The sequence below is a fragment of the Anomaloglossus baeobatrachus genome, chromosome 2 (genome assembly GCF_048569485.1).
Source record: "Anomaloglossus baeobatrachus isolate aAnoBae1 chromosome 2, aAnoBae1.hap1, whole genome shotgun sequence".
Classification (NCBI taxonomy): domain Eukaryota; kingdom Metazoa; phylum Chordata; class Amphibia; order Anura; family Aromobatidae; genus Anomaloglossus; species Anomaloglossus baeobatrachus.
The window spans coordinates 108993936-109006127 of record NC_134354.1 but is presented as its reverse complement, the minus strand read 5'-3'; the positions used below and the strand labels follow the sequence as shown (position 1 = coordinate 109006127).

Below are 12192 nucleotides of genomic sequence, written 5' to 3'. Positions count from 1 at the left end.
AAAGCCAGTTGGTGGATGCACCCATCTGAGGAGGAGCTAACTTTTTTATTGCCTATAGTGTTAGCCTCCTAGTGGCTAACGTTTCCTGTGTCCCCCAATGAAGCGTTCCTGCGTTTTGTTTTTCACCAAAAACTAATAGCGTTCTTGTGAAGAAAAAAAACCCACAACACTCAAAGAACTGACATGCACCAGTTATAAAAAACGCAGCAGCTTTTAAATTCCATCAGGAAAAAATAAAAAGCCGTGTGTGCATGAGATTTCTGAAGTCTCAGCTTTTGATGGTACTTTAAAAGAAGGGAATTTTGTTTACTTACCGTAAATTCCTTATCTTCTAGCTCCTATTGGGAGACCCAGACAATTGGGGTGTATAGCTTCTGCCTCCGGAGGCCACACAAAGTATTACACTTTAAAAAGTGTAACCCCTCCCCTCTGCCTATACACCCCCCCGTGCATCACGGGCTCCTCAGTTTTGGTGCAAAAGCAGGAAGGAGGAAACTTATAAATTGGTCTAAGGTAAATTCAATCCGAAGGATGTTCGGAGAACTGAAAACCATGAACCAAAAGAACAATTCAACATGAACAACAGGTGTACACAAAAGAACAAACAGCCGGAAGGGAACAGGGGCGGGTGCTGGGTCTCCCAATAGGAGCTAGAAGAAAAGGAATTTACGGTAAGTAAACAAAATTCCCTTCTTCTTTGTCGCTCCATTGGGAGACCCAGACAATTGGGACGTCCAAAAGCAGTCCCTGGGTGGGTAAAAGAATACCCCGATAAAAAGAGCCGACAACTGCCCTCCTCTTACAGGTGGGCAACCGCCGCCTGAAGGACTCGCCTACCTAGACTGGCATCTGCCGAAGCATAGGTATGCACCTGATAGTGTTTCGTGAAAGTGTGCAGACTAGACCAGGTAGCTGCCTGACACACCTGCTGAGCCGTCGCCCGGTGCCGCAATGCCCAGGACGCACCCACGGCTCTGGTAGAATGGGCTTTCAGCCCTGAAGGCATCGGAAGCCCAGAAGAACGGTAGGCTTCGGGAATCGGTTCCTTGATGCACCGAGCCAAGGTTGACTTGGAAGCCTGCGACCCCTTACGCTGGCCAGCGACAAGGACAAAGAGCGCATCAGAACGGCGCAGTGGCGCCGTGCGAGACACGTAGATCCGGAGTGCTCTCACTAGATGTAACAAATGCAAATCCTTTTCACATTGGTGAATTGGATGAGGGCAAAATGAAGGTAAGGAGATATCCTGATTGAGATGAAAAGGGGACACCACTTTGGGGAGAAAGTCCGGGACCGGACGCAGAACCACCTTATCCTGGTGAAATACCAGGAAGGGGGCTTTGCATGACAGCGCTGCAAGCTCCGACACTCTTCGGAGTGATGTAACTGCCACTAGAAATGCCACCTTCTGCGAAAGACGTGATAGAGAGACATCCCGCAGCGGCTCAAAAGGTGGTTTCTGAAGAGCCCGTAGAACCCTGTTGAGATCCCAGGGTTCCAGCGGCCGCTTGTAAGGTGGAACTATGTGGCAAACTCCCTGCAGGAACGTGCGGACCTGCGGAAGCCTGGCTAGACGCTTTTGAAAAAACACGGAAAGCGCCGATACTTGTCCCTTGAGAGAGCCGAGAGACAAACCCTTGTCCATTCCGGATTGAAGGAAGGAAAGAAACGTGGGTAAGGCAAACGGCCAGGGGGTAAACCCCTTATCAGAGCACCAGGCTAAGAAGATCCTCCAAGCCCTGTGATAGATCTTGGCTGACGTTGGTTTCCTGGCCTGTCTCATAGTGGCAATGACCTCTTGAGATAACCCTGAGGACGCTAGGAGCCAGGACTCAATGGCCACACAGTCAGGTTGAGGGCCGCAGAATTCAGATGGAAAAATGGCCCTTGAGACAGCAAGTCTGGTCGATCTGGGAGCGCCCACGGTTGACCCACCGTGAGGTGCCACAGGTCCGGGTACCACGACCTCCTCGGCCAGTCTGGAGAGACGAGGATGGCGCGGCGGCAGTCGGACCTGATCTTGCGCAACACTCTGAGCAGCATTGCCAGAGGAGGGAATACATAAGGCAGTCGAAACTGCGACCAATCCTGAACTAAGGCGTCCGCCGCCAGAGCTCTGTGATCCTGAGACCGTGCCATGAATGCCGGGACTTTGTTGTTGTGCAGAGACGCCATGAGATCGACGTCCGGCGTTCCCCAGCGGCAACAGGTCTCTTGAAACACGTCCGGGTGAAGAGGCCATTCCCCTGCGTCCATGCCCTGGCGACTGAGAAAGTCTGCTTCCCAGTTTTCTACGCCAGGGATGTGAACCGCGGAGATGGTGGAGGCTGTGGCCTCCGCACACAGCAGAATCCGCCGAACTTCTTGGAAGGCTTGACGACTGCGAGTGCCGCCCTGGTGGTTGATGTACGCGGATCTGCCTGCCCTCCAGCCACCGATGGAACGCTTTTAGGGCTAGATACACTGCCCTTATCTCCAGAACATTGATCTGAAGGGAGGACTCTGTTGGAGTCCAGGTTCCCTGAGCCTTGTGGTGGAGAAAAACCGCTCCCCACCCTGACAGACTCGCGTCCGTCGTGACCACAGCCCAGGATGGGGGCAGGAAAGATTTTCCCTTCGACAGGGAAGTGGGAAGAAGCCACCACTGAAGAGAGGTCTTGGCTGCCAGAGAAAGAGAGACGTTCCTGTCTAAGGACGTCGACCTCTTGTCCCATTTGCGGAGAATGTCCCATTGGAGTGGACGCAGATGAAACTGCGCAAAGGGAACTGCCTCCATTGCTGCCACCATCTTCCCCAGGAAGTGCATGAGGCGCCTCAAGGGGTGTGACTGGGCCCGAAGGAGAGATTGCACCCCTGTTTGCAGCGAACGCTGTTTGTCCAGCGGTAGCTTGACTATCGCTGAGAGAGTATGAAACTCCATCCCGAGGTAAGTCAGTGATTGGGTCGGAGTCAATTTTGACTTTGGGAAATTGATGATCCACCCGAACCTCTGGAGAGTCTCCAGAGCCACGGTCAGACTGTGTTGACATGCCTTGACTAGGAGATCGTCTAAGTACGGGATCACCGAGTGGCCCTGAGAGTGTAGGACTGCCACAACGGATGCCATGACCTTGGTGAAGACCCGTGGGGCTGTCGCCAGGCCGAAAGGCAGTGCCACAAACTGAAGGTGTTCGTCCCCAATGGCGAAACGCAGGAAGCGTTGATGCTCTGGAGCGATCGGCACATGGAGATAGGCATCCCTGATGTCGATTGATGCTAGGAAGTCTCCTTGGGACATCGAAGCGATGACAGAGCGGAGGGATTCCATGCGAAACCGCCTGGTTCTCACATGTCTGTTGAGCAATTTGAGGTCCAAAACGGGAAGGAATGAACCGTCCTTTTTTGGTACCACGAACAGGTTGGAGTAAAAACCGCGACCACGTTCCTGAAGGGGAACGGGGATCACAACTCCTTCTGTCTTCAGAGTGTCCACCGCCTGAAAAAGTGCAACGGTTCGCTCGGGGGACGGAGATGTTCTGAAAAAACGAGTCGGAGGACGAGAGCTGAACTCTATCCTGTAACCGTGAGACAGAATGTCCCTCACCCATCGGTCTTGGGCATGTGGCCACCAGGCGTCGCAAAAGCGGGAGAGCCTGCCACCGACCGAGGATGCGGTTTGGGGAGGCCGAAAGTCATGAGGAGGCCGCCTTGGAGACGGTGCCTCCGGCGGTCTTTGGTGGACGTGACTTAGACCGCCATGTAGAAGAGTTCCTCTGGCCCTTCTGTGGCCTGTTGGACGAGGAGGATTGGGACCTGGCTGAGGGCCGAAAGGACCGAAACCTCGCTTGAATTTTTCGTTGCTGAGGTCTCTTTGGTTTGGGCTGGGGTAAGGACGAGTCCTTTCCCTTGGATTGCTTAATAATGTCATCCAATTGTTCGCCAAACAATCGGTCGCCAGTAAAAGGCAAACCGGTCAAGAACTTCTTGGAAGCAGAGTCTGCCTTCCATTCGCGTAGCCACATGGCCCTGCGGACTGCCACCGAATTGGCGGATGCTACCGCTGTACGGCTAGCCGAGTCCAGGACAGCATTCATGGCGTAGGATGAAAATACCGACGCCTGAGAAGTCAAAGACGCTACTTGCGGAGCAGAGGTACGGGTGACCGCATTAATCTCAGACAGACAAGCTGAGATAGCCTGGAGTGCCCACACTGCTGCAAAGGCTGGAGCAAAGGACGCGCCTATGGCTTCATAGATGGATTTCATTAGGAGCTCTATCTGCCTGTCCGTGGCATCCTTGAGCGTTGAACCGTCAGCCACTGCTACTACGGATCTAGCCGCCAGTCTAGAGACTGGAGGATCCACCTTGGGACATTGAGCCCAACCCTTAACTACGTCAGAGGGGAAGGGGTAACGTGTGTCATTAAGGCGTTTAGTAAAGCGCTTGTCCGGGAAAGCCCTGTGCTTCTGGACAGCATCTCTGAAGTTCGAGTGATCGAAGAAAACACTCCGAGTACGTTTGGGAAACCTAAACTGGTGCTTCTCCTGCTGTGCGGCCGACTCCTCTATAGGTAGAGTTGGGGGAGAAAGATCTAGCACCTGGTTGATGGACGCTATAAGGTCATTTACTATGGCGTCCCCTTCAGGTGTATCAAGATTGAGAGCAACGTCAGGGTCAGAGTCCTGGGCTGCGACCTCCGCCTCATCCTCTAGAGAGTCCTCAAGCTGAGACCCCGAACAGCGTGATGAAGTCGGGGAAGATTCTAAGCGAGCCCGCTTAGCCGGTCTGGGACTGCGGTCCGTGCCGGAGTCCTCCACGTAATAACTAGAGGCCACCCCAGGAGCACGCTTCGTCGCAGACCGAGAGGGGCCTGGGGGCGATCCCGCAGTGCCCGGGGCCTGTGTAAGGGCCGGTCTGGACTGCAAAGCTTCTAGTATCTTAGCAGACCATTTGTCCATAGACTGAGCCATGGATTGTGAAAGTGACTCAGAGAGTTTCTCAGCAAAAGCTGCAAACTCTGTCCCTGCCGCCTGGACAGGGGAAGCCGGCGGTTCTACCTGGGCCGAGGGTCCCACCAGTGCCCCAGGCTCCAGCTGAGCGAGTGCCACAGGGCCCGAGCATTGCTCACAGTGAGGGTAGGTGGAACCTGCAGGTAGCATAGCCGCACAAGAGGTACAGGTTGCAAAATAACCCTGTGTCTTGGCACCCTTGCTCCTTGTGAACGACATGCTGTTGTCTCCCAGGAGAGTGATCACTGAGGGATATATAGCCACAAGCTAACAGTACAGCCGAACCGAGAAAATGTATACAAATATATATATATATATATATACACAGTTCGGCACTCTAGGGGGCCCAGCACCGGGTGACCGGTGTGGCTTACCGACCGCTCAAGCGGTGTGTGGCCACCAGATTCCCTGCCTCGGGTCTCCCAGAGGTGCAACCAGAAGTCCTCCACCGGCAGAATGTGCTTAAAACATGGCTGTCGGCGTTCACAGGGGAGGAGGGAGCCGTGGGCGTAACTACAAAAGTGCGGGAATCTGGTGCCCCAGAGTGATTAGTGAGGGGGGCGGAGGACAGCCAAGTGTGCTCCAGCCCTCACTGTCGGCGTCAGACCGACCGTCCCGCCCTTACCCCTGACTGGCAGGCCCGGGGGCGGGAGTTTAAGGCACTAGGCCGCAAAAGCCGGGGACTAAAGTTAAAACCGCGGCCGGCAAGCAGGCGCGGTCGGCGCGGTAGTCCCGGTCTCATACCAACACCGCAGTCGCTGCAGCGTCTGAGGCCAAGGTGCTCCATGCACCGTCCCCAAGGGGACACAGAGTACCTGTAGATGCAGGGCCCTGTCCCTGATGATACTCAGTCTCCTGTCCGTCAGAATCCCACAGGGGCTGCGGAGGGAGCCCGGTCCCAGTGCCTGGAAGACCGGATAGGATCCCACTTCTCCCAGAGCCCCTAAGGGATGGGGAAGGAAAACGGCATGTGGCTCCGGCCTGTGTACCCGCAATGGGTACCTCAACCTTAACAACACCGCCGACTTAGTGGGGTGAGAAGGGAGCATGCCGGGAGCCCTGTTAGAGGCCCTCTTTTCTTCCATCCGATACAATCAGCAGCTGCTGCTGACTAAAATGGGAGCATGAGTGAATGTGTGCCTCCTTCAACACAAAGCATAAAAACTGAGGAGCCCGTGATGCACGGGGGGGTGTATAGGCAGAGGGGAGGGGTTACACTTATTAAAGTGTAATACTTTGTGTGGCCTCCGGAGGCAGAAGCTATACACCCCAATTGTCTGGGTCTCCCAATGGAGCGACAAAGAAATCAACTTTTAATTTGCATATAACAACTCCGCAAAAAAAACACCAAAAAAACAAAAAACAAAACAGAGCAACGCCAAGTGTGAACATAGCCTAAGGGTTTAATGAGGTTTTTTGCTCTCAAGTAATTACACTTAATATTTTTTTTTTAAAGGTGGGTATTCATTATCTGTCTAAATTACAGACGAAAAGTGTGTGTAAAGCCAAGCCAATCTATAAAAGTAAAATCAATAAAACAAACCTGAGCCCAGGCGTGAATTCTCCAGCTTCAACTGCTCGGCCTGAGCAAATACCTAATGATGGCAAAATAATCTGCATGTAAGGAGTTTGACTTTGCAACAGTATCCAAATAAATATGTGTAATATACATACACACCCCACAAAGACAGCAGATATCAGTTTATTAATCTGGACCCATGGTCATATCAGATGACCTTATAAGTAAACGTTCATACATAGAATTTAGAAAACTCTTGTGCTTTATATTCTGTGCATGCTCTATTAGGGCACTTTCATATAAACACGTTTCGGACGCATACGCCGACCGGGCCATTGACTATAATGGAGCAGATTCCGTTAGCGTGTGCTCTGTCTTGCACCATTTTTGGGCATATACATTTTCTGTCAGTGGATACCCAAATGTAGTAGACTACATTCGGGTGTCCATCTGCAGAAAACATATATACCCAAAAATGGTGCAAGATAGAGCACACGCTAACGAAGTCTGCTCCATTATAGTCAATGGCACGGTCGGCGTATGCGTCCAAAACACGTTTTACAGAGGGAGGGGGTTCGGACGGATGCCTCGACAGGAGCAGTGAACATAGGTGAAAATGCAAAGTGAAAGTGCCCTTAGTGTTTAGTAAGTACATGATACACCAAAGCATATGGGGGCCTGAACTATCAACACTATGACCTAACGGAAGTGGTGAGGTGTAAGGCTGCATTTAGGATGCCTCTAATAATACGCCACAGGATAAGAGGCTAGATGAGCAGAAGAGGCAAAGCCAGACTATAAGCTAGTATATCTGCAAATTGTAAGAGCACTTGCACACTGGCCATTGTCAATTAATCTGCCCCCTAAAAAAACAAACTGAGCAAATACATTACAGCAGGTAAAAGAAGGATTTTTGTGTACTCACCGTAAAATCTCTTTCTCTGAGTCTTCATTGGGGGACACAGGACCATGGGTGTATGCTGCTGTGACTAGGAGGCTGACACTAAGTGAACATAAAAAGAGTTAGCTCCTCCCTGGCAGTGTACACCCCGAGCCGGAGGCGGGACTATGCCAGTTTTGTGTAAAAGCAGTAGTAGGAGAGCCTTGAACAAGCATAACTAAACAATGTAATACAAGAGAAAAATGTGTGTTGAAAAAAAACACAGTGCCTTATGGGCACGTAAATATATAGTAGCCGGATGGAAACAAAGGTGACCCGCCAACAACATCGGGAAACATCCGGTAAATGAAGACCTCACAATCCAAACAGGGTGGGTGCTGTGTCCCCCAATGAAGACTCAGAGAAAGATTTTACGGTGAGTACACAAAAATCCTTCTTTCTCTATCGCTTTCATTGGGGGACACAGGACCATGGGACGTCCAAAAGCAGTCCCTGGGTGGGTACATAAGCCGTCCCACAGAACCAAAACAAACAACAAATTCTGTGGGAAAGCTCTGTACAAATGTTTACTACCTTTTTAGAGGTGTGCGACAGCCGTCTGCAACACCTTTCTCCCAAGGCAGGCATCTGCTGATGCCTGGGTGTGGACCTTGTAAAACCTGGTGAAGGTATGAAGACTGGACCACGTTGCGGCTTTGCAGACTTGGATTCCGCAATGGCTGATCTGATCCATCTGGCAATGGTAGCCTTGGACGCCGGCATACCCTTCTTGGAACCAGCAGGCAGGACGAACAGGTTGTCTGATTTGCGGAAAGGCGCAGTTCTCGAGACGTAAGTCCTGAGCGCTCGTACTAAGTCCAGAGTGTGTAGTGACCTTTCCAAGGAACGAGTGGGTGCCGGACAAAAAGATGGAAGCACGATCTCCTCATTCAGGTGAAAAGGAGACACCACCTTCGGCAGGAACTCCGGAGACGGGCGCAGGACAACCTTGTCCTAGTGAAAAACAATAAAAGGTGAGCGGCACGAAAGAGCTGCCAGTTCAGACGTTCTCCTGATTGAAGTGACCGCCACCAAAAAGACCACTTTCCAGGATAAGTGTGAGAATGAAGATCCTCTGAATGGTTCAAATGGAGCCAGTTGGAGGGATCCTAAAACCAGATTAAGATCCCATGGTTCTAGCGGAGCCCGATAGGGCGGATTCAGATGAGTGACTCCTTGGATGAACGTCTTGACCTGCGGACGTGATGCTAGGTTTCTTTGGAAAAGAACAGACAAAGCCGAAACCTGCCCCTTGATGGTTGCCAGCGAGAGACCCGCTTGCAACCCTGCCTGAAGGAACGCTATAAGCGTCGGTAGTGAAAGAACTAGCGGGGAGAGATTGCCGTTGACCTCGCACCACTGAAAAAATGCCTTCCAGGTGCGGTAGTAGATCTTTGACGATGAGGGCTTTCGAGCCCTAATCATAGTCTGAATCACTTCTGGAGCAAATCCTGACTGGGCTAACAGCCAGGATTCAAGAGCCATGCCGTCAAATTGAGAACCCCTGAATTTTGATGGAAGAGCGGACCCTGAGACAGCAGGTCCGGCCGATCTGGAAGCCGACAATGGGGTGTCTGCGACGAGCTGTGCGAGTTCTGCGAACCATGCTCGCCTGGGCCATTCTGGAGCGATGAGAATCACCGGAATGCCCTCTGCCTTGATTTTCTTGAGGACTCTTGGGATCAGTGGCAGCGGCGGAAAGATGAACGGTAGTCTGAACTGATTCCACGGAAGAATGAGGGCGTCGACTCCTAGCGCCTGCTGGTCGTGGTAGCGGGATATGAACTGTGGAACTTGATTGTTGAACCGCGAGGCCATCAGGTCCACATCCGGAGTCCCCCACCTGTGGCAAATCTGCTCGAAAACCTCTCTGTTTAGAGACCATTCGCCCGACGCCAAACCCTGTCTGCTGAGGTAGTCGGCCGCCCAGTTTTCCGCGCCGGGGATATGTACCGCGGAGATCCTGGCGTTGTGAGACTGTCCACTGTATGATCCTCTTCACCTCTCTCATCGCCATGACGCTCCTCGTGCCGCCCTGATGATTGATGTATGCCACCGCCGTAGCGTTGTCCGATTGTATCCTGATTGGAGACCCTTGGAGAAGGCGTTGAAAAGCTTGCAGGGCTCGTAGGACTGCTCTGATCTCCAAAACATAGATCGGGAGCCGGCTTTCCTGGTAGGAGCACTGACCGTGAGCCGTGTGGTGCTGGAAGACCGCTCCCCAGCCCAGAAGGCTGGCATCGGTGGTGACCGTCTTCCAGTGCACCGGTAAGAACGACGTTCCTTTGACGAGATTCTGGCTGTTGGTCCACCAGCGCAGCGAGTGGCGGACATTCGGGGACAAACGTATCTTGCGATCCAAGGTGAATAGAGACTTGTCCCAATTGTGCAGCAGGAATAGCTGAAGAGGGCGAAGGTGGAAGCGGGCAAACGGAACCGCCTCTATTGCCGCCACCATCCGACCTAGGGCCCTCATACCAAATCGTATGGACACCGCCCTGGAGTGGTGGAGGGTCTGGACGTCTTTTCCGGAGGGAGACAATCTTTTCCTGTGGAAGGAACACGCGTCCTTGGATGGTATTGAATTCCATGCCTAGGAAGGTAATCCGGCGAGCCGGGGTCAACGAGGACTTCTTCCGATTGATGAGCCAACCGAGACGGGATAGAGTGTCGATGGTGACCTGGACACTTAGACGACAGTCGTTGTAAGAGGACCCTTTGATCAGTAAGTCGTCCAGGTATGGAATTATCAAAACACCTCTGGAGTGCAGGATCGACATGGCAGCAGCCATGACTTTTGTGAACACTCGAGGCGCGGAAGCAAGACAAAACGGTAGGGCAGTGAACTGATAATGATCGTGTGCTACGGCAAAGCATAGGAATCTTTGGTGCTGGTGTGCAATCGGGATATGCAGATATGCGTCCTGTATGTCCAGAGAGGCGAGGAATTCGCCGACCTCCATGGAGGCAATCACCGATCGGAGGGACTCCATGCGAAAACTTTGGGTTCTGACGTACCTGTTGAGGATCTTGAGGTCGAGAACAGGGGACAGTGCCATCCTTCTTGGGGACAACGAAGAGGTTGGAGTAAACTCCTCTGAACCGCTCCGAATCTGGAACCGGAATCACGACCCCTGAGCGGTGCAGAGATTCGATGGCGCGAAAAAAGGGGCGAGCTCGCGCGTCCGACTCGGGAGGATGGGAAAGGAAGAAGCGGCTTGGAGGAATTGACGTAAATTCTATCTTGTAACCCGAGACTAGGATTTCTCTGACCCAAGCGTCTGTGATCAAAGGGAGCCAGACGTGTTGAAACAGAGAAAGGCGCCCCCCCACCTGGTCTGCGCTGACGCACGAAGACGAGTAGTCATTTGGAGGAGTATCGCTGAGATCTAGATGCTGGTTTGGCAGGCTGGCGTGGTCTGAACGCCAGGAGGGATTTGTTTTGAAAGACGGGTTCCTCCTGCTTCTCTGCGGGGATCTGTTCCTCCTAGGCTGTGCCAGGGAACTGAAGCTGCGAAAGGGGCGAAAACCTGAGGTCGGCTGGCGGCGTGGGAAACGCCTTGGTCTCAGCTGTGGAAGGGAGGTGCTCTTTCCTCCCGTAGCCTCGGCGATAATCTGATCGAGCCTGTCCCCAAACAGTCGGCCTCCTGCAAACGGGAGGGCGGTAAGTGATTTCTTTGAAGCTGCGTCTGCATTCCAGGCTCTGAGCCAGACTGCCCGGCGGATTGCCACCGTGTTGCTTGCCGCTTGTGCTGCGCAATTGGCTGTAGACAGAGATGCGTTAATGATGTACTCACCCGCCAGGGCAATCTGTGCAGCCATGTTGACAAGCTCGGGATCGCCCGACTGCGAGCGAAGCCCTCTGCGGAGGGTGTCGGCCCAGGTCACCATGGCCTTAGCTACCCAGACGGCGGCGAAGGCCGGAGACAGGGCCGCGCCTGCCGCCTCAAAAGCCGAACGGGCGAATCTCTCGATGTTACGGTCCGTGGCATCACGGAGCGATGTTCCCTGCGGCAGAGATAGAACTGTATGCGAGGCCAGATGGGAGACCGGGGGGGGGGTCGACCACCGGTGAGCCCGCCCATTCCTTCCTGAGATCCTCGGGGAAGGGATAGTGTAAATCAATCGACTTACCATTGTTGAATGTCTTGTCCGGTTGCTGTCTGTGCTTGCGTAAGATCTCAGCGAACTCCGGATGATCGCAGAAATACCTGTGAACACGCGTAAGTCGTTTGAAAGATACCTGTGAGCTCTGGGTGGTGACAGAGTCAGGCTGTAGCTTCAGCGTCGTATTCACCGCGTCGACCAGGCTGTCCACCATACGCCTGACGTCGTCTGCCTGATCCGAGTCCATAAGGGAGGCTGCATCCGACTCTTCCCCTGAATCATCACACGGTCTCGGAGACGAGTGGCTCTCGGGCCTTGGAGGGGAGAGAGACCTCTGGGAGGAATTGGAAGACGAGACCATGCGGGTCCGCTTCCGCGCTCCAGTAGTCGGTTCTGGGTGAGACCGACTGTCATTCTGCGACGGCTGGACCTGCGGGGCCTGGCTGAGCGTAGGGAGCGACTGCAAAGCCTGCGCGATGGTCTGAGACGCCCTCGACAGGGAATCCACCGGAGAGAGAAGTCAGCCACTCCGGGGGAGGGAGCGCATTGGGGCTCGGTGCATCCTGTACTGCTGCAGTAGCGAGTGGGATGGGGGTGCCGGCGGCGTCTGGGGCAATCTGCGTGGGCTGTGGGTCAGG

At 53.3% G+C, this 12192-nt stretch overlaps 1 protein-coding gene across 3 annotated transcripts in view; it reads right to left on the bottom strand.

Moving 5' to 3' along the window:
• Positions 1 to 12192, bottom strand: part of SPAG5 (sperm associated antigen 5) — a 320831-nt gene that overhangs the window by 187867 nt on the left and 120772 nt on the right. For all 3 annotated transcript variants that reach the window (XM_075335260.1, XM_075335262.1, XM_075335261.1), the window contains one exon: positions 6532 to 6583. In XM_075335260.1, the coding sequence (XP_075191375.1) occupies positions 6532 to 6583 (52 nt within the window). The remainder of the gene's footprint in view (positions 1 to 6531; positions 6584 to 12192) is intronic.